The sequence below is a fragment of the Mizuhopecten yessoensis genome, unplaced genomic scaffold, assembly GCF_002113885.1.
Source record: "Mizuhopecten yessoensis strain PY_sf001 unplaced genomic scaffold, ASM211388v2 scaffold1669, whole genome shotgun sequence".
Classification (NCBI taxonomy): Eukaryota; Metazoa; Mollusca; class Bivalvia; order Pectinida; family Pectinidae; genus Mizuhopecten; species Mizuhopecten yessoensis.
This window is the reverse complement of record NW_018404162.1, coordinates 146,280-169,935: the sequence shown is the minus strand read 5'-3', so window position 1 is coordinate 169,935 and position 23,656 is coordinate 146,280. Positions and strand designations below refer to the sequence as shown.

General features: G+C 35.9%; 1 protein-coding gene across 1 annotated transcript in view; it reads left to right on the top strand.

Annotated features, from left to right (window-relative positions):
• Positions 1-23,656, top strand: part of LOC110466352 — an 80,197-nt gene that overhangs the window by 33,435 nt on the left and 23,106 nt on the right. Inside the window, exons 27-57 of the mRNA XM_021522799.1 lie at positions 569-751; positions 876-956; positions 1,214-1,327; positions 1,606-1,735; positions 1,969-2,108; positions 3,158-3,367; positions 7,301-7,534; positions 9,252-9,385; positions 9,507-9,712; positions 9,836-9,966; positions 10,166-10,285; positions 10,578-10,718; positions 11,225-11,390; positions 12,252-12,491; positions 12,823-13,091; positions 13,517-13,645; positions 14,154-14,249; positions 14,349-14,564; positions 14,741-14,975; positions 15,593-15,683; positions 15,952-16,048; positions 16,899-17,063; positions 17,637-17,798; positions 18,457-18,618; positions 19,142-19,303; positions 20,263-20,427; positions 20,648-20,800; positions 20,964-21,128; positions 21,408-21,569; positions 21,946-22,104; positions 23,179-23,334. Of these exons, the coding sequence (XP_021378474.1) occupies positions 569-751; positions 876-956; positions 1,214-1,327; positions 1,606-1,735; positions 1,969-2,108; positions 3,158-3,367; positions 7,301-7,534; positions 9,252-9,385; positions 9,507-9,712; positions 9,836-9,966; positions 10,166-10,285; positions 10,578-10,718; positions 11,225-11,390; positions 12,252-12,491; positions 12,823-13,091; positions 13,517-13,645; positions 14,154-14,249; positions 14,349-14,564; positions 14,741-14,975; positions 15,593-15,683; positions 15,952-16,048; positions 16,899-17,063; positions 17,637-17,798; positions 18,457-18,618; positions 19,142-19,303; positions 20,263-20,427; positions 20,648-20,800; positions 20,964-21,128; positions 21,408-21,569; positions 21,946-22,104; positions 23,179-23,334 (4,974 nt within the window). The remainder of the gene's footprint in view (positions 1-568; positions 752-875; positions 957-1,213; positions 1,328-1,605; positions 1,736-1,968; positions 2,109-3,157; positions 3,368-7,300; positions 7,535-9,251; positions 9,386-9,506; positions 9,713-9,835; positions 9,967-10,165; positions 10,286-10,577; positions 10,719-11,224; positions 11,391-12,251; positions 12,492-12,822; positions 13,092-13,516; positions 13,646-14,153; positions 14,250-14,348; positions 14,565-14,740; positions 14,976-15,592; positions 15,684-15,951; positions 16,049-16,898; positions 17,064-17,636; positions 17,799-18,456; positions 18,619-19,141; positions 19,304-20,262; positions 20,428-20,647; positions 20,801-20,963; positions 21,129-21,407; positions 21,570-21,945; positions 22,105-23,178; positions 23,335-23,656) is intronic.

The following is a 23,656-nucleotide window of genomic DNA, read 5'->3' as shown; positions in this document are numbered from 1 at the left end:
AGAGGTGAGTACGGGACGTTAGTCCTTGTGGGAAAGCACCATGTACGATCACTACAATCGTACATGTAACAGACTCCCCGACAGAGGTGAGTACGGGACGTTAGTCCTTGTGGGAAAGCACCATGTACGACCACTACAATCGTACATGTAACAGACTCCCTGACAGAGGTGAGTACGGGACGTTAGTTCTTGTGGGAAAGCACCATGTACGACCATCACAATCACATATGTGAAAGGCTTTTGAAGAGTTGTGAGTAAGAAGGTATGATCAGTCAGGAAGTAGTACCAATTTTGGCTGACCAGTTCAGCCTCACTGGGTTGAGTCTTCCTTTAGAGGTCCCGCGTTTGGTCATTTGGGTATGAATTGCATGGCCTGATTCAAACCAAGTCTCTCCTTGGTCATCTAGATAATATTGATATCAACGGACTCTTACGAGAGGAAATATAGTAGTAACCATCCTTTTTTCGAACGTGTGTAAGTCTTGATGTGTTTTAATTAAATGTGCCCTGGTAATTACATTTCACTAGATGTACAGACAATTCAATCATTTGTTTTTGCTGTTGACAGAGTGTTACTGTGTCTTACCATGCCTCGCTGGAAACCGGTCTTCTGATGGGTTCGAGCCCTGTACAGAGTGTCCGCAGAACTATTATACTCACCAGAACCAGTCTATATCCTGTGTAGAATGTCCTGAGGAAACCTTGACATTGGAAATAGGAGCAACTAGTAACGCAAGCTGCATAGATGCAGGTAACAATGGGATATTTCTGTGTAGATGTATTTAGCTGTGACTTCCTCAAAGCTGTGACTGTTGATCAAGATGTGATCAATTATTATTTAAGTGAATTATATTAATGTTTGCGTTTTATTTCAGAACAAATTCTTTGTCCAAGATGTCAAAATGGATCTACCTGTAGAATCGTACATCATGGCTATGTGTGTTACTGCCCTTTAGGTATGTGAAAACCCCCACTTAGGAAGCTCAAAGAAATTGATATAAAACTAATACAATATTGCACAGACAACATGTGTAAAGACGGCCATTACACTACACATAGTCACTGAACATTTAAGGAGACCACTTTGGTAAGATAATTATAACAAACCCATTCTTAAATTATTTCCAATTGACTGTAATTGTTTACAGGCCAAAAGGTAGACATTTTGATGTAAAGTACCTACGTTTGAGGTATTGGTTGCCATGGTTTTCAGGTTACAGCGGTAGGGACTGTGATGATATACAAGATTTCTGTGCGTCCAGGCCTTGTTACAATGGGGCGACCTGTACGAGTTCACTTGGAGCATACACCTGCTCATGTCCTCAAGGTAAAACTAATTCAAAAGCAAATATTAGATAATTAGCCTCATGTTTTATATGGAATGGGTTATATATTGATACACTAATCATAATGAAGAATTATTTTGCAGCCGAGCTGTGAATGCTTCTGTTATTAAATGTGTGTGATTAAGGATCCTACCACTGCTAACAACAAGAGAATACAACCTTTGATAAAATTGAATAAAAATAAATAATTGTTGTAGCGTAAACTCACTCCAAATGCGTCATTAATTATCTAATTTCACTTTTGAAAACCTCCATGTAGGCGTAAGTGGAGACAACTGTGAAGTGGATTTGGATGACTGTGGATGGGAACAATGTCAGAATGGAGGAGTGTGTGTCGATGGCCTGAACAGCTATACATGTGTGTGTCTGCCACCCTACTACGGCAACAAGTCAGTAGTCTTTGTGTATATCTGTTTCACTTCCTTAACAAGTCAATAGGCTACAACTACATTACTACAACAGAAACAACTCACTGGTCTGTGTGTGTTTCACGACCATGTTAACATGTCAGTGATCTTCGTTTGCTCACTACAATGTAAACTCGATTTAGAATGATTTGCTACTGATAATGATAATTGTGGGGTTTATGTTTTACCTTTGTATCCTTGCCCTGTACTTGTAGTTGCGAGTTGGATAACTCCACCCTGATTTGTGTGTCTAGGCCATGTGACAACGGTGGTTCCTGTATTTCTGTAAACAGTCTGTGGAGGAAATGTGTCTGTCCTCTAGGTTTCAAGGGGCGTGATTGTGAAGTTAACATCGGTAAGTGTTGTGTTAGGATGTCCAGCATCCCTAATACTGTAAACAACTTGTAACATAAATAAATGATCCTCAAAACTTAATGCCGCTCTATTTGTTCATAGATAATATTGAAGTAGAACATGTCTTTAACCAACACAAAGTGGCCTAAGAAATAAGTTCAGTTGATAACACTCCCTTCAAAGCATGATTTGTTAATATTTCGTTTACAGAAATATCGGGAAATGTCCGCAACATTGGATAAAAAGAGAAATTAATTCCAGACTAGCTTAGATATTCTTCTTACACAACGACATGCATATCATGTCGATCATTTATCGAACTATAATTAACTTAACTTTCTTAAATTGTTATTGAGACCACAAAAAGATACATTATGTATGATATATCAATATATTTATGATTATATTACATGTACCAAGAACTTGGAAAACAGGAACACCATCGATCTGTTGTAATGGGAGTACATTATATTGTCTAGACCTATGAACAACTGAATAACCTGGAAAAGATGAAATAATTAATTATCTAGAACTAGAAATATCCTTGATAAGTTGAACTCAGATGAAGTATTGAAAACACTGTTTCTTGGAAAATATCGTTAACTCAAAATTTGGTTTGGTCCGGAATGTTTAAATATCGCAAATAGCTCCTTCGATATACTAAAATGATGTTTTTTTTATATGAGTATGAAGCTGTAGCAACTGTGCAATGATGGATGTTGAATTTTGTGTGGTACCAATACTTAAGTGAAAAGGTTTTGACTGCAGAACCGTGAAGTGAAAATGTCGTTATAGTACTTTGTATACTGGAAAAACAATGGAAAACTGACTTATCTGACATCAACAAATGACTGCAGGATTACTTCGATCAAAAAGCGCATCGGTAAAACAAATGTTAACAAAGAAACTGCCGTCGTTTACAGGCTTTAAATACATGTTCGATGTCATTCAAGACAGGCGTCACTTATGCCTGATTTATATCATAATTCATTTTAAGTAAATGTTCAGTCACTCTACACTTTGATAATCAGACACCTTGGCTACCTACAGATGAATGTGCCTCCTCTCCTTGTCTTAATGGAGGAGTATGTGTGGACGGGGACAACTCCTACAGCTGTATCTGTCCGCTGTACCAGGATGACAGGTGTCAGACACCTAGGATCACATGTGACAGTCTCACCTGTGGTAACGCTGATAAGTGTTACAACGACTACAGGACTGGTCTTCCTCAGTGTCTCTGTAATCCGGGATATACTCTGGGTAGGTTCTTTTATACAGTACTACCAAATATAGTCTATACATTGCTACCAAATATAGTATATAGAGTACTACCAAATAGTGTATATACAGTACTACCAAATATATATATACAGTATTACCAAATATATATATACAGTACTACCAAATATATATATACAGTACAACCAAATATATATATACAGTACTACCAAATATAGTATATACAGTACTACCAAATACAGTATATACAGTACTACCAAATATAGTATATACAGTACTACCAAATATGTATATATATATACAGTCCTACCAAATATATATATACAGTACTACCAAATATATATATACAGTACTACCAAATATATATATCCAGTACAACCAAATATATATATACAGTACTACCAAATATAGTCTATACATTGCTACCAAAGTCTATACATTGCTACCAAATATAGTTTATAGAGTACTACCAAATATTGTATATACAGTACTACCAAATATAGTATATACAGTACTACCAAATACAGTATATACAGTACTACCAAATATAGTATATACAGTACTACCAAATAAATATTGTATATAGAGTACTACCAAATATAGTATATACAGTACTACCAAATACAGTATATACAGTACTACCAAATATAGTATATACAGTACTACCAAATATAGTCTATACATTGCTACCAAAGTCTATACATTGCTACCAAATATAGTTTATAGAGTACTACCAAATACAGTCTATACAGTACTACCAAATATTGTATATAGAGTACTACCAAATATAGTATATAGAGTACTACAAAATATAGTATATACAGTTCTACCAAATATAGTCTATATATTGCTACCAAATTTAGTATATATAGTACTAACAAATATAGTATATACATTCCTACCAAATATATATATACATTACTACCAAATATAGTATGTACTACCAAATATTGTATATAGAGTACTACCAGATATAGTATATACAGTACCACCAAATATAGTCTATACGTTGCTACCAAATATAGTATATACATTCCTACCAAATATAGTTTATAGAGTACTACCAAATATTGTATATTTGGTGGTACTGTATATACAATATTTGGTAGTACTGTATATAGTATATACAGTACTACCAAATATTGTATATACAGTACCACCAAATATAGTACAGTTGTGGGATCGCACAACGTTACACGATGTGCGGTGTGCGCACGATGTGTGCACGGTGTGTGAACGGTGTGTGCACGATGGGCGAACGATAAAAAGCTGGACGATCATTGCTTGCGCACATCTTTGCGCACGATGGACGGACGTTGTGCGATAACAATCGCGGTTGAGGTAAATTGAGGAATGCCTTAATAATTTATACGGTTTCGTGTTTAAACATATAAACTTGATGTTTACGTATGTTTCTATATTCTAGCAACATCTATAAACTTATCTGTCTGTCTATACATTCTTATATTTAGAAATTGTGTTTTCTGTGTTTTTAAACAAACTGAATCGGCACATGTAAAATTACAACACAATCCCTTATACAGGTAAACATAACCACTTTGTAAATGTACCTGGACCGTAGTTTTCTCCCCGCCTGGGGCACTTACATAACTCTTCGGGTAAGGCCGGGGTGTGAAAATCCAGGTGAAGGGGAGGTATAGGCAAACGAATGCAAATAACAAATACTATTCATTACGGTCAAACGGTATCGCATATCAGCTATGTGTGTCAGGCACTGGTCAGGCAAAACTCCGGACACTCATAAAATTGTTATTTACCTGTTCTGTTACCTTGGAGCCAAACCCATTCTTGACAGCCTAACGGTCGCTGTAATACTGTGTAACACGCATTGTGAAATTTTATAATCTTGATTATTGTGATGAGAAATTACAGATATATACACAGTTTACATTATCGCGAACGAGCCTTCCGTATTTTTGTCATTCTGTAATTTTGATCTACAAATGATGCAAAATCGCACAGTTGTGCGGAGAGAAGCGCACAACGGGGCGAACGATTGCTAAATCGCACAGTTGTGCGCACCATGTGTGGACGATGTGCGGACGGTGTGTGAACGATGCATGCACGGTGTGCGCACGCTATTTTTGGTGATTTGTGCGGTCCCACAACTGTATATACAGTACTACCAAATATAGTATATACAGTACCACCAAATATATATATACAGTACTACCAAATATTGTATATACAGTACTACCAAATATATATATACAGTACTACCAAACATATATATATATATACAGTACTACCAAATACAGTATTTATAGTACTACCAAATATATATATACAGTTCTACCAAATATAGAATATATAGTACTACCAAATATATATATACATTACTACCAAATATAGTAGATACAGTACTACCAACTATTGTATATACAGTTCTTCCAAATATTGTATATATAGTACTACCAAATATTGTATATAGAGTACTACCAAATATGGTATATACAGTACTACCATATATTGTATATACATTGCTACCAAATCTAGTATATAGAGTACCATCAAATACAGTCTATACATTGCTGCCAAATTTAGTATATAGAATACCACCAAATACAGTCTATACATAATATAGTCTATACATTGCTGCCAAATTTAGTATATAGAGTACTACCAAATATATATATACAGTACTACCAAATATAGTCTATACATTGCTACCAAATTTAGTATATACAGTACTACCAAATATTGTATATATAGTACTACCAAATATATATATACATTACTACCAAATACAGTATATACAGTACTACCAAATATATATATACAGTACTACCAAATATAGTCTATACATTGCTAACAAATTTAGTATATACAGTACTACCAAATATTGTATATACATTGCTACCAAATATAGTATATACAGTGCTACCAAATATAGTCCATACAGTACTACCAAATATAGTCTATACATTGCTACCAAATATAGTATATAAAGTACAAACAAATATAGTATATACAGTAAACCAAATATAGTATATACATTACTACCAAATAAAGTATATACGGTACTACCAAATATATATATATACAGTCCTACCAAATATATATATACAGTTCTACCAAATATAGTATATACAGTTCTACCAAATATAGTATATATAGTACTACCAAATATATATATACATTACTACCAAATATAGTATATACATTCCTACCAAATATATATATACAGTACTACCAAATATATATATATACAGTCCTACCAAATATATATATACAGTACTACCAAACATATATATATATATAGTACTACCAAATATAGTATTTATAGTACTACCAAATATATATATACATTACTACCAAATATTGTATATACAGTGCTACCAAATATTGTATATACAGTGCTACCAAACATATATATATATACAGTACTACCAAATATAGTATTTATAGTACTACCAAATATATATATACAGTACTACCAAATATTGTATATACAGTGCTACCAAATATTGTATATACAGTGCTACCAAATATTGTATATACATTACTTCCAAATAAAGTATAGACAGTACCACCAAATATAGTATATACAGTACTACCAAAAATAGTATATACATTACTACCAAATAAAGTATATACGGTACTACCAAATAATGTATATACTGTACTACCAAATATATCCACTTGACAGTTCTAACAAATATCACATATATACTACAAACAAATGTATTCACTTTATTGTATTAACAAAGAGATATTTTGTACAATTACTACTAATCATACTTACTGTTCTGCATAAGCAAATATGTCCATCGTACAGTGTTAGCTTATATATCCACTATACAATAGTACTTAATATGTTGATTGTTTATTAATACTTAAAATATCGACTAAATATTACAACCAATACAACAATCCTTGGTTTTTCATAGTTTAATTATTCCTTTATGTTCTTAATTTTAACTTTATTTCCAGAGCAAGGTCAGAGTGACTGTAGCCTGGTGGATGTTTGTGCGTCATCACCCTGCAAGAGGGGCGGGACCTGTACTAATATTCCTGGCGGCCATATCTGCAATTGTCCCCTAGGGTATGGAGGATCCCTTTGTCAGCATGACTTTGACGAATGTGGTTCCCAACCCTGTGTGAACAATGGAACATGTGAAGACAGATTCAACAACTACACCTGTCAATGTCTCGCAGGCTTCTCAGGTAAGTAGCCGAACGTATGTCTAGGTCAGAAAAACAAGATTATAAGCAAGGCAACAGATAATATCTAAGATTACATAAGACAGGTTGCAGAGATGATGTCTGGGAAAGATGTCCCAGAAGACGTCCGTCAGACCGTCGGTCAGTCCGCCAGTTAACGTCACGCTACCACAATTGGTACACTACCCAAATTGGTACACGGTCAGAAAATTGTTCGAATAGGACTTTAAAATTAAATTTGAGCATTTTCCTTTAACAGTAAAACAAAATAGATATTTATCAGCATTTCTGCCGAACAGTTTTGTTTTCAGGAACATTTTAAGAGTACACGATGACTTCAAAGTAAACATATCAGAAAACCAGTAAAAACGACGTACGTCGACGAAATTTTGGAGGATTTTCAAGGGGTTAAATATAAGCATGTTTAAATGTTGATTTCTGGTCCTTATATTCGGATAATATAAAAGTGAATATATACAATTATAGTTCAGTATGGTATCTATAAAAGCAATATATGTTGTTGTAATCGGCACATCAACTTGTAGAAATAAAAACAATTTCCATAGCCTGTGATATGGTGTACCAATTTGGGTACTATTTACGGCCGAAAAACGGACGAAATCTCACTCCGAGTTTAGCGTTCTATTTTCAAAAATAAATTACTTGGATATAAATCTTTTCCTGAAAATGAACCACCATAGGTAGTCTTTGTCAAGAATCAAGAAACATTCCAGATACAAGATCTGAATTTTTAAAGATCACTAAAAAACTGTCAAAATTGTACCAATTGTGGTAGCGTGACGTTAGCGCGTGAGTCACTAGTTCAGGAGCATACGTCATAGACTTTTTCCCCTACCGAATTTGGTTTGCAAAAAACTCTATTCGGATGACGGAGTGTAACTTTGTCCTTTGTTATGTGTATGCGCTTTGCACAGGGCAAATCTTATAAGCTGACACCTATGATAACAACACTTCATTCTACAGAAATTATGAAGCATGATTTCTCAATACTGATCACTTTTATTGGCCTGGATAGAAGCGGGAAGGGGCTCTGTATATTGAATGAAACCACAGTAACTTCAGAAAACGAAGATGGTCTGGCAGGCGACCCCTTACCTTTGGAGAATCGAACCTCGACCGTTATGCAAATACGATATCCGCGGCGCCTCTTTACCTCCCATTAAGTAACTAAGAAGTCTTGGTCACAAATTCCAGCGAATATATAGGTTACATATTCCAGAGAATTACTAGGTCACTCATTTCAGATGTAATCTTGGTCCCATATTCTAGATAATGTTAGGTGATATCTTTCAGATGATATTTATGTAACATCTTTCAGAGGATATCTAAGTCACAAATTGCAGAGAATATCTTAGTTACATATTCCAAATGATGTCTGGTCACATATTTCAGATGTTGTTTAGGTCACATTTTTCAAAGAATATCTAGATCAGGCACTCCAAATGATATCTAGGTCAGATAGCCCTTTTCATATTAAATTATAGTTACCTAGAAGACTTTTAGTTCTGGTAATGTCAGTATATCAAGGTAAGGGATTCCCTTGTTATCTAACATACTCGCTCTAGTCTGTCCCATATTGACATATTTTCTTACCTGGTCAGAGAATTATAGACTACAATATTGGTACTATCCTGATCCCCGACGAGGTAGATTTTGTTTTACCAGTTGAAATTAAATCACTGTTGTATTTAAACTAAAGGTGACGATTGTTCAACAGACAAGAATGAGTGTTTGAGTAATCCATGTCATCTCGCCGGCACACGTGTGTGTAACAATACCTATGGAGGTTTCATCTGTGAGTGCATGGACGGTTATTCTGGCTTCAACTGCTCCGTAAGTATATTAACTTTTACATAGCAGTTAATTCAGCCAATCCAAAACAGTGAATGTTTCAACAAGACTATTATAAATTTAGTCCTCCATCACTTTATCCCACTAAAACTTTCCATTTAAGGTACACGAAGACATGGACCCATGTTTCAGCAGTCCGTGTCTTCATGGCGGTATCTGCAGGGGGCGGAACACAAGTTTCGAATGTGAGTGCAGGAATGGTTGGATGGGTCCTTGTTGTGAAATGCTGGTCGACTATTGTGCAGACGTTGCTAACCCTTGCCTCCACAATGCATCTTGCATCAGTCTTCAAAATGACTTCTTCTGCAGGTAACCACGTTATAATGACCACACTGCGCGCTAGTATAGCAGGCTGACTAATTCGTATTTCAGTTAAGCGGTTGCATGTCGGCTCGTCCACGTACTGTACCAATTATATACGGTTAATTGTAGTTGCCCAACTGGTACCTATGGTCGATACTGTGATAGTCTCCCTGGCCTGTGTACTCGCCTGAACCCTTGTCTGAACCTTGGAAACTGTACCGCTGACGGGGAAATCTTTACTGGATGCAGTTGTTCTGATGGTAAGACAACCAATGATAACGTAACGATAACGTATACATGAATAAAAGTCATGAAGTCTGCTAAATCTTACTAAACGAAGATATTTATACATAGTTATATTCAGTACTATTCATTTATTGTATAATTCGTTGTTTTCTTTGTTATTTGAAATTAAAATATCTTGATACCTGTAGTTATTAATTAGACCTACATTTTCAGAATTCTATGGTGACGGTTGTCAAGTAGTGAAAGACCACGACTGTGCCAGTAGTCCTTGTCTGCATGGAGGCACATGCTCACAGGATTCCAGCGGCCATATATTCTGTTCTTGTTTACCAGGTACTGAAGTGTTACAGCTTAATCGTATAATTGGTAAACTCGGAGGAAAACATTATTTTAAAGTAGCAATGTGATACAGAATTATTGAATTCAAAGCAAATAATATTTGTATTTGACAGTTGATCCTGCATGTAAGTGATTATATTTACTATCAATATACCGATATGATACTATTGTAAACATAATTTTAAATATTAGAGTTTAAATCATTTCAGCATAGAAGAATTATTATCACAAGTACCATTCCTTCATGTAGATATGTGGATAACAGGGCAGTGCTGATCCTTTTCAGGTTACCATGGTGACCAGTGTCAGTATGATGTAGATGAGTGTGAGGAGGTTATTTGTCCAGGTCTGGGGACATGTATTGATGGGGTCAACAAGTACTATTGTCGCTGTCCTCTTGGTAAACTTCCACCTAACTGTACAGAGGGTAGGTATACAACAAACAGACATTACTGTCGCTGTCCTCTGAGGATAGGCATGCTACCAACAGAAAGGGAAAACTAGCACAACTGCCGCTAACCTCTAGACAACCCCCTTCACTACAAAGATAGTGCGTACATTCTTTCTAGACCACATTCAATAGTGACATACTCTGGGAAAAGGTATATGAACAGTATACTTCCTGGTGCGAGGAGGAACGATTACAATGTTAAAGATCTCGCTAGTATTTCTCCATAAACAACTAGACACTGAACTAAATATTGCTGTCTGTAGATATTAGAATGCTGTTATTTGTTGAAGTCACAATACTGTCATTTGTAGATATGGAAATACTGTTGTCGGGAGAAATCAAATTAGGAGTCAAAATACTGCTGTCTGATATAGAAATTCCGCTGCTTGTAGAAGTCCATTTATATGAAAATCCAGTGTTCTGTTATAAGAATAGATGTCTGCCATACCCTCAGCCTTGAAGTCATTTTTCGGTATTTTCAGATGTCACGGTTACCCATGATGTGTGTTTTGAGTCTCCCCTGCGAACAGCGAGCGCCTCTTTACCTTTTGGTATACCAATGAATCACCAATACATGTCAGTCAGTTTCTGGGTGAAATTCTCAACAAAAAATGGAACTGGAACCTTCTTCTCCATGTTTGAACAGACGTGCGTATTTTTGTTATTGTATGTGAGAATACTTTATATCAAGGTTATTAGGTAATGAGTTACACGTCTGATCGGTATCGCATACTCTTTTCTGATTTGTAGATAATTTAACAAGTGGCTTACAGCTTATTAATGTTTCCATTGAGTTACCTTATATTGGAATCTACTTAAAGTACTCCGTATGAAACCTTATATTTCCACGTATCATTACAACAACGCTAGAAAGGAATTATGAAGGATCTGCTACCAATGATAAAGTGTCAAGGATATTCCTACTGTATAAAATCCTTCTTCGTCTAACCAAATTTTGTAGGATTCCACTCCACGCTTTCGTAAGTGGCGACTATTGTCAAAACCGAGCAAACCGGAGTTTCTCTGTGACTTCTGTTTAGGGGATATTGAATAAACCAAATTTGATATGATGTTTCCATTGTAATTGTTCGGGTCCATGTTTGTCCTGTCTAATCCACTAACTTCATCCTTTCAGCAGTCTCTAACAGCATCCACCTTCATATCCTAGGTGTTAGGTTAAACCCCAATGTTAGGTTAAACCCAAAACAACCTTTTGTCTGACCAATGATTATGTACCATATATAAGATCTGACGAAATATATTATATTCAAAGATAATGATATATCGGATTAGTTCATTAATAGTTCCTACAAAGTTCAATGTATCAGAAATACGTAAACGTGTTTGAGGTTGTTCGTCATCCATCTTAAATAAAACAAACACAGTGAGCATTGTCATGCTAATGATATGATCTGTTGCCAAGCGATCCTGGTTCCCACACAGATCAAGTGTTCCTTGATTCACCTTAATAAGTAAATAGTGATGTATTTCACATGTTGTTTTACCTAGCGACCCTGGTTCCTCTACTGGACTGATGTTACTGTTCAGTCTGGCCCATGACGGCCTTCGCCTCTCTGTTAATACCACAGAGGACACAACAAGCTTTGGCTCTTACAGTATAAACAGTGGAGTGTGGCACCTGCTCGTTATCACATGGGACGCTACCATAGGAAAGGTGGAGGTCAGAGCCAATAGTATACGTCTGATACAGCTGACAGACTATCAGCAGGGGAAACTTCTCAATAAATCGTAAGTTGTATTTTTTCGTATTTTAATCTAAAGAATAAGTTAAAAAGAGGTTTTTCTATGGATTTTTTTTTCTTTCAAATTCATACTCATGTTCCGATTTCTTTTCAAGATTTTCATAAATGTTCCATATTCATGTTGTGGTCCAAACGGTATACTTATTTCAAATCAAATTAAATCTATGTTGATTTGAAGAATTTTGTTCTCTTTAAATTTGGCTCAATGTTTTACAGTTCCAATGAGTCATCTTTAAAATAAAAAGGAATACAGATTTATCTCAATACAAATGTTTATAAAATATGAAAACCTACTATGCGTATCTATGTGTTTGCAGTTACTGGATTACACTAGGACATGAGTTTTCCACTGCCAGTATGACGTCTGTGATAGGAGGGGGATTCCAGGGCTGCCTATCTCAAGTGAATGTGTTTAGTTATATACTGGACACTAACACACAAGTAACAAATATGATGTTGGACCCCTTCACTGAGGGGGATCGTGGAGATATCCTTCAATGGGACGAGTTTGAACTTTGGGGTCTTGTCAGGAGAGTACGACCTAGTACTATACAGGACCCTGTCTGTACTAGCTGTTTGTCTCCAGGTAAAGCAGTCTTCCCAGTTGTATAAAAAAATATATTTTTATTTTGTAATTTACTATCCGTTTAGTCTAACACGATTAGGTTTCAAAAGTTGCATTTAATGCTGATCTTGTGACTGCTTCCTGTATCAGAACTGGTATAAACATACGGGATCAGTCTTACCTTTATCTACCATGTTTGGTAGACAACGATATCTGACACTTAACTGTAATATTTGTTGTTACATAGAGCAGGCTGACCCTTTCCTGCCAATATGCATATTACATACAAGATCTGTATAATTATCACTAATACATATACGTATGTTTCATACAAGAGCAGTTCGATTCACACAGTTACATACATGTACAGAAACACTCGGATTCTAACATATTAAGTGTATTACCTACAGCATTGTTACTTGCCCGGCTATGTTTATGTATTAAAGCTAAGAAGAGTCTTAGCCTCACCTGCCCTAAGGATGTGTACTTGGTCTCTACCCTCCCATACAGCCCTGTATCATGGAGTCTCTCACACCACCAGGGAGTGCTTTCAGTGAGGACAAACATGCCATCAGGTAAGAAGTGGTTATTTATAGTATCCTCATGTTAAGTAGAAATGAGTCCTCTTATGATGATGAACCTATTGTCGTTTGTTCTAGAGTGAGCCCTCGAGGTAAAACATACTTTTTCAGATGGTGCATGGGTGAATCAGAATCCCGACATGGGAGTCTGAATCTAAGCAGACTCGAACTACAGGGGGATAATAGCTTGATATCACAATGTGTAATTTTTCCCATTTTTCTGGAAAATATACTATCTATCAAATTTACACGTTCGAATATTGTTGGTTTCATCAAAGATATAGGATGATATTATAATATTGTTTAGTATTTGGTGACAATGGCCTTTGACCGTTGAAGTGTTTGTTATCGAATCACCTTCAGCTGCACGGATTATTCTAGGAGGACAGACATACCATCAAGTGAAACATATTTTTTGAACATCCCTATAGTTTCGGGGGAATAATTCTTGTCCGGTGTGATGTTAGAATGTTCATGAGAATGAACGTTTTTGTCATTGTAGGTACTGTCTTGCCTCCGGGAAGACACATTGTGATATACACAGCATTAGACACTAACAACAATACTGCCGTCTGCTCCTTCAGAATCTACATTAGGGGTAAGTGGTTTGATGTTCTTCTGTATTATGGTTTGCGTATTCTTGTCCGTCTTTTTATTGCGATTATTTGTCAATATATCTGCTCCCTGTTTTATTCAGAAAACCAATGTGAGTTCCCTAGTTTAGTTGGAGGTGTGGCTAAGACTTGTCGGACTGGTGGTTTCGGTAATTCTTACACTGGATGTTCTCTGTCTTGCCCTTCCCTCCACCACACACTGAGCCAGACTACGCCCCTCTTATACACATGTGGGCCTCTAGGATGGTGGGATTCAGTGGCAGACCGGACGTGCGATCCTACCTACCCTACATGTGGAAGTAGGTGCCCGTTGATTTATTATACATGTATCACTTGCATGATTATGTTATAGGCTAACATAATCTGAAGAAACATTTTTGTGAACAAAGTTATATGTAATTGTTTAAATTATCATTTTTTTTGGAAGTAACATGTGAATTCCTCCCGATAACAATCATCACTTGCCACTTGACAGATATCACCTCAACGGCTCTAGTGAATTTGAAAGTGAGGCTGGTGTACTCTGCTGCCCTGACTACGTGTCAGCAGGTCAGGAATAGCCTGGAAACTTACATACGCCAGCATGTCACTGCCTTAGACAAGCACTGGGGCAACACGATGTGTACCCAGCTCGGCTGCACGGATGTGGTCCTAACTATTACCTGCAGCTCGCCAGCACCAGTAGTGGAGATTGTCATCAGCAATATTGCGTAGGTGCAGTATGTTGGATACTGTCAATGTCACAACCATTGGGAAGCTGTAATCTATTAGATATTGTCAATATTAACAGCATTGGTTAGATGTTACTATGATTGACGTTTAATGACATATCGTTATGTTTAAATGTATGTTGCAGAGTGATTTCGCAATCGAATTTCTTTGTAGATGTTTGCGAAAAGTAATATGAAATGTAAGGAATTTCTAGTGACATATTGATTTTATGTACATCTATTTCCATTGACACAGCTATTTGCAAATGTGTGTGCTCGGACATTTTATCTTGTATAACTATGGGCATGCATGTACATGCATAAATAAATATTTCATTTTCGCTGAGCTATGGACATATCTGTAGAATTATATATTTCTATTGCTTGCGTTATGGAAAAAGTTCTTAGCGTTAATAAAGCATAATATAGACGCAATTTAAGCGTCAAAATTGGCACTTTCAATCACTAAAGAATGGAAGTGGTTGAGTATAATTGTACAAAACATTTATTAGTAACTTTTTTGCAAACTTTCAGCGTCATTTCTAAATAACTGTACCTTTATGTTTAAATTGTGATATCAGATGTTTAGCTTGATATTCATCGTTTTCATATCATAGAATGACTTTGATCATAACTGGAGGAGATTCCAAGAGTCCCAAGGAGATTTTTACTCAAGCACTCCTTGACCTCGACAGATTCCACTTCGAGGTGGGTAGTCAAAGATATACTTCAATTACCGTTGAAGTGAAACTGGTGTAATGCACGAAAACTAGTGTTACTCAGCCTTGTTTTCTGTATGCGATATATTTTATTCATTTTGTTTCTATAAACAGTGTTACCTGTTAACCAATTATGTAACAGAGATATTAAAGCTTAAATTGACTTGGTTTGATCGAGCAGTATATGTTCTGGGTTAAAAGCCCATACACTAACCTCTTTCTGTAGTATCAAGTTTGTTCTGTATGATGTGTTTTAGGAACAGATTCCAAACACTAACCCTCTGATAGGCCTGTCAACGGTTGAATCGACCCTGATCTGCCCCGACGGACACCTGCTTGTGGACACTGACTGTGGTAAATAGCTCATAAAATGAATCATTGATATTCGCTAAGAAGGAAAATTGTAAAATTCAGATAGACATTTAGCGAAGCTTATAAATCAAAGAGTTGTGTATCTCATTATTGAAATACAATCGAAATATTAAACACAACATATAGGACATTAACAGCTATTACTCGCCATGGCATTTTCGTTTGAGCTGACCTGTTTGACGGTAATATAAGTATCGTCATCACTGGTTAACATTTCTGGTTAACCTAACCTGCTAATATTTCTTACTAATTTTCTAAATTGACATTATTAGGGACATCTGTTTCAACAGTTATATAGACAATTTTGGATTTTCACCGGTTTGGCCCCTAGCATGACCGATTACCAGAGAAGGACATACCAGCTGTTTGTCGCAGTGCAATTCATCTTGGCAAACTGTATCTGTTACTTAAAGCTGACATTACCTGTATGTGTCGTTACGTTAGTACCAGTATGAAAGACAGTAATTGCTTGTGAATATGCCGGAATGGATAGTATATTTCGTATTTCCTGGCAAATAAGTCCTTTCCTGTTCGAAGAGTTCAGAAAAAATCTCCACCAGAGATTTATTGATCAATTCCAGTCAAACAAATACGTATTTGATAGTGTCCCGTCTACACAGTTGTATAATGATATAAAGACCACAATCAAACGGGACATTATACAACCCAATTTTTTAAGTATTAATTGCAACCGCTTAAATGTTGGACTAGTTAGGCTAACAAGCTGTCTATCACTATTTAATGACTTAAATAAGAACATATTACATATAAGGGTCTGATTACATATTCTATCTCGAATGTACGACACGAGACTCGTGTTTTCCTATTTCAGTTATTTGCGGTTTTGGAATGTACCTCAATAGGACAACTCAGTCTTGTTATCACTGTCCTAAAGGATTCTACTATGACACAACCGATGGAAACACTTCCTGTCGGGCATGCCCAGATGGAACCACAACAAAATGTTCTGCAGCGGTGTCTCTGGTACAGTGTCACGGTAGGTGTACTGGGAGCAGTAAAACCTGTCTAAAAGAAACACTTCAAGGAATCGCTTAACTGATTGTTTTCTTCATGTGCAACTTATTGTCTTTTGTGCGTAAAGCTGAATGTTTAGTACATTAATTATCGATTGTTTTCTACATATTGTAATTTATGGTTTCCTGCCTGAGTAACTTATATATAATTTTTTTCCGTTTCCTACATTTTAAAGCAAAAGGAATGGTGAACAACTAAGATTCCATCTAAATTTATTCTACATTTCATAGAGATTGACTGGATATTTTGGAACATCGCAAATGCTGTAATACAGCTGCCAGTAATCCATACTATTTCAACTCGTCTGAGTAACAAATGAGTTAACTTATGGCAGTTTAAATAGAATTAATAGTGCAAATAATTTTCTTAAGTACGTCCACATTCCAAGCATCCATTTCCTCAGTTTTAATATATTCTATAAATCGGAGTATGCAATGACAAATTAATTTGTGTTTGTTAACCCTACAACTATATGGTCGTCAACTTTATTATCTTCCTATGAAGAAACTAGATTATGTCTGTTTTGCTGTAACAGCTGTATGTGAGAGCGGGTCGTTCTTCAACATGACTGCAGGGATATGTGAGTTGTGTAACCTGGGAACATACCAGAAAGAAAGTGGACAGTTTCAATGCCAACCCTGTCCATTTGGTCAAACAACTATTCAAAACGGCACATCGGACATCAAACTGTGCTTCGGTACGTTCATTTTAAAGATAGAGAAGCATATTCAGGTAATATCAGTGTGAGTTCTTATGAAGACATTTTTCGGAGTCTGGGGTTGAGCAAACTGTCGAACTACAGCGTGATTTCATTTGATTGTAAAAAGCAACATTATTTTCATTTTGACTGTGACAATGTTGTATTTATTGTTTCTTTCCATTTGCTTATTGTCACACCAATGTCATATAAATTGTTCGCTGGATATTGACAAATGAATATGAATCGTAATCTCCCGTTTTCTGTTATCCTCTTTCATGTAAAATGGAGAAAAATATGTAAAAGGTTAGGAGAAACGGTGTAAAGGAAGGGAAATTTGTATAACAGATAGCAGAAAAATCTGTAAAGGGTGGGTGAAAAATCTGTAAAGGGTAGGAGAAAAATCTGTATAGGGTAGGTAAAAGATCTGTAAAGGGTAGGAGAACAATCTGTAAAGGGAAGGTGAAAAATCTGTAAAGGGTAGGTGAAAAATCTGAAAAGGGTAGGAGATAAATATATTGAAGGTAGTAGAAAATATGGAAAACGAATTTCAACAGGAAATAAGATAACGTTTCGATTGTCTTACTTATCTAAATGTCATTAAGATACAAAACAGCTAATATAACAGTGTATAAAATGATGTTTTTTTTTCTTCCAGACATGTGTCCCCTTGGGTTTGAAATTACTCATAAGGGTCCGTGTCGTGTGTGTGAGGCGGGGACATATCGTGGGGAGGGGGATGGACCTATGTGTGTTCCCTGTACCTCCGGGATCACCACACCAGGCAACGGCTCACAGACAGTCCTCAATTGTACCATAGGTATGCCTGTGAGATTCGTATCTGGTGGACTAAACTAGCATTATCTTCTCTTTGGGTTTTTTCTTTACAAAGACATACATTCTAAAAATATATAGCAGATTGTCCAATGAATGTACAATCTATTTCACAAATAACAACAGAATACCGATACATTTCACAGTATAGAAGATATGGGTGCCATCAACTTAAAATAATCAAATATCTTACAGACATTTTTAACCACTGTCATGTATTATATAAAAGCCGTTCACAACTGAGTTCTTTTGAAAAAATAAAAAAAACTGAAAAGAACCTTTATACTTGGAGTGGACAAAATGTACACTATTGATATATTCAAAATACTTATATCACTAATAAAACATGAAATATTCAGAATGTTTTGAAATAACATCAGCGTATCTTTAACATTAAGAACGCAGTCTTGTATTTATAGATCCTCTCTCATTACACTCTGAACGTTCTATCAACATCAACCTATTATAATCTTAATGTCATGTTTTGTCAAGTTTTGTCATGTTTCCAGTGATATGTCCCCCTGGCTATAGAGCAGAACGTAACAGCACTAATTGTAAGCCATGTGAGCTTGGACAATACCAACCTCATTGGAACCAGATAGATTGTCTCTCCTGTCCTGAAAACACGACAACCGAGATGGAGGCAGCTGATAATGTGACAAAATGTGAAGGTATATATAGATATTCCTAAGGGTAATTAGTCATTTTGAAGCATGTGGTTGTAATTAATATTTAAAGAATTGGGTTGTATTATGTCCCCTGTTTGATTGTGGTCCTTATATCATTATACAATTACACAAACAATGTACGTATTTAACGTATCGCAACGTTTCAAGACCGACTTGTCCCTTTGTCAAGCTATGGTAGTCATAGCATGACAAAGGGACAAGTCGGTCTTGAAACGTTGCGATACGTTTAATACGTACATTGTTTGTGTAGAAAGTAAAACTTTGATAACACATATTTCCAAACTGATGAATCTAATTCAAGGTAATAATAAAAATAAGGTACACCTTAACTACTTTAACCAGTTTACCTTATGTATAGCTACCTCTTTTGATTATATTGCCCAAAGTGACATCCCATGTAATATAGGCATAATATATTGCTCCGACTGTCTTTATCCTTCTGACGATATATTGCATCCTTCTCCCAGTTTCCTGTTAATCTGTAGTATTTTAGTCAATGAAAGTGTAATAAACACCAGGAGAACATTCTAATAAAATTCGTTACTCTAATTGAATATTTAGCAGCAACGGATGATAGTACAAACATTTAGTTTCTGGAAGGACAAGATTTGTTACCGGGAATTACGTGAAAGCTAAGTTTATGAAAAACAGACATAGTTGTACATGCATCACTTCACCCAATGGATGTTGCTCACCAAGAGACGTTCTCTGAGCGTACTAAATAGCGCTAAGTAAGAAAACAAGTGGTAGCCCTTTCAACAATCTAGATTAACGTACAAAAAAGGTTCCTCGTCACATTTCCAATTTAGGTTTGAGAAGATTTCTAAGATTTAAAGTCCAAGTCATAAGAAGAACGACGGACCGGCAAACGAGCAATGTCTAGGCTTGCCACCTTCAGGATCTATGTGTATACAGTGTTTCTCTCACATTCTGTCACACAGTGTTTTGCGAGTCTGGTTATACGCGGGTTGCTGATGAGTGTGTTCCCTGTCCTGTGGGTCAATACAAAAACAACAGTGATGGCAAGCTAGGACATTGTGTGACTTGTCCTGTGGATTATGTGACCCCAACGAATGCGTCCACATCCAGCACAAACTGTAGTCTATGTAAGTACCACAACATTGTATCTCTAGTGGTTCACTTTACATTCAGATAATTATAAATGAAATGCATTCTAAATTATTTTAAAATAATATTCCTGATATAAATTATTATTAAAAGGTAACCGCATTTCAAAAGTAAATACAGTAAGATGAGCAAATAATTAAATATAATCACAGTATGATGTACAGATAATCAAATAATGCTAGATGTTTTGCTTCACAGATAATTGTACAGAAGGATCAAAGATAAATGGCAACAATTCTGGATGTGAGTTATGTCCCCTGGGAGAATATCAGTCTCATAAATATCAAACGAATTGTCTCCCTTGCCCTGACGGCTCTAGTACACCACAGATAGGCGCAATACAATGTGAAGGTTCGTGACAGTGTAAAACGCGTAATCCATGTAATAGATCTTTTTCTTTTTAGTCAATAACAAAAGTATTACATTATTTATTGTCTGGAATCACTTTTGAAAACAAGATATTATTTCACTGCATATTTCCTGGATATATATAAGAGGACTGTGCCTATTCCAGTGTTCTGTCGATCGGGCCAGCAGCTGAAGGGTGGCCAGTGCGAATTGTGTCCTATAGGTCATTTCAAGGACAATACAGACGGACGTTTTGGGGAGTGTCAGCCATGTCCTGTTGACTTCATTACTGCTACCGACGGAGCTACCACTGAGGATCTGTGTGTTGTCGGTAAGGATATGTGTATCGTTAGGCAGGACCTTTGTGTATTGATGGTGAAGATCTATGTGTTGTTGGCGAAATGTTTTTAACTATTGTTGAGGATATTTGTTAGCGAAGATCTGCTGGCTGTTGTGGAAGGTGTGTTTGTTCTCTTGTGAAGTTATGTGATCTGTTGTTGAATATCTGTATGTTTTTAAAGTTAACATTAGGGAAAACGTTTACTTTACATTCTATGTTATGTACATGGTTGGTTTTCCTATTATTGTAAAGATAATTTGTTATTTCAAGGGAACTGTACGCCAGGCCAGTTCTTGGTGAACGCAACCCTGGACTGTACGGACTGTCCTGTGGGGACATACCAACCAAACAAATGGCAGACGGCGTGTATCCCCTGTCCAAATGACACGACAACACAAGAGGAGGGAACAACACAACGATCACAATGTTTCTGTGAGTCTGAAGGGGAAGGGACAATTTAAAACATTGTTGTACTGATTTTGTATTATTTCCATGCGCATTATTGTGTTCCTATCTATTATTATGGTTATCCTTTTTTTACCATGTCCATTATTTTGTAACTATGTAGTGATACTATGTCTGATACTGTGTCAATAGTAACCTGATACATGTTATTAGGTAAAGGTGATAAAATGTATGTGTAAACAGAGTGTATAGTTATAATTTAGAAATAATAGAATATCAATATATTCAAGAATAAAGAAAATTGAATCAGAAGCTCCCCGATGCACAATTTCCATCTCGAGTTTTCATTATTAGAGTGTTATGTCTGATGACATGTAACACTCATATGGGTATGTATTTTCAGTGTTTTGCGATGCGGGTTATGAAGGAAGCAATTTAACCTGCAATCCTTGTCGTGTTGGGTACTACAAGCCGGTGGCAGGTGCTTTGCCTTGCTCAGCCTGTCCGTCAGCTTATAGAACACAGGGTGTAGGGGCAACGAACGAGTCACAGTGTCATGTCGGTCAGTATATTGTGTATTTTATGTGTTCAGGGAAAGGTTGATGACAATGACTAATGTCCTTTGAAAATAATGAATAACATTATTTAAGTTTTGATAACTTAAAATATACATTATAAACGTGTTCATAATTATTGTGTCTATATTATTTTTAACATTGTATGCGTTATTATGTTTGTACTTGATATTTAATCATATAAAGTCATTCAGGTATGAAATGGTTTATAACTTAAATGAACTTTAATCATTCAAAATATTTGATGACGCAATATTTTTCATTGTCAATTAAAAGTAAAATACACAGATTTTGTTGGCGTGGTCATAGGCCATGGTCCATGGACTTTTTACATCACCATGCCAATTTTAGTAAGATCTTGCCAATAAAAGTTGTATTGCTTTATAAAGCACTACAGATAATTGGTTCTATTAATATTAATGAAGTGTTTTTTTTTTTTATTTATTAATGATTAATTGTCGTTTTCTGGCAGTTGAGCTTGTAAATCATTCGAAGAGTTCGGATTTTTAATAGACAAAAAATATATCCTATATATCTACAAAAAATATATCCTATATTTTTTTTGGTTTATAGGTAATTAAAAAATAATCACTTCTTACATTTTGCACCACGGAACGCCATTTATGTTATCACTGTTCGCATTATTGTTTTCTGTTTTAAAATGCCACATTCTTACTCTCATTAACTAGTCTCTCATCGATGAGGTATACAAACGTATTTTTTTTATTACGTTTATACTTGTATTTAGATAGCATAAGATATAATGAATTTAAATCAACCTTTTATCGATGAATTAAATCTCCTCTCCCATATATAACCTTCATATACCTAAAAACAATTATTGTACCAATATTATTTAAAGACACTTATTTCAGTTAGACTTTTGGTGAGCATTTTTGTCATTTTCATCATTATAACGCCAACATGGGTCTAACTTATTTCACTTTTCAAATGGAAATCATGATATACGAATAGGATAGTGATTTTTTTCATACTGTAAATTTGAAGTGTCAAGATATCATTCTGGTCACTATCCCTGACATGAGTAGTTTTTTTAACAGCGGCTTGTGAGCCTGGTACTTACCTTCAGAACGCAACCTGCGAACAGTGTCCCTATGGTCAATATCAGATTGATTGGTGGCAGGATGTTTGTGTCGCTTGTCCCCCTCAGACCACCACCTACAGACAGGGGGCAGCACTTCTATCCGATTGTGTCAGTAAGTGAACTGAATATATGTAAATGAAACAATACATCACAGGCACATGTTGTATGAGTCCGTTGACTGTGTTTGACAGTGGACTATGAACGCGTGCACTTATCTTCTATGTTTGTTGTTTAGCAGTGGATTGCCAGGGTACGCACTTTCCTTCTTTGTTTTGCTGTTTGACAGTGGATTATCATGGTACGCACTTACCATCTATGTTTGTTGTTTGACAATGAAATGTCAGTGTACGCACTTACCTTCTATGTTTTGCTGTTTGACAGTGGATTGTCATGGTACGCACTTACCTTCTATGTTTTGTTGTTTGACAGTGGAA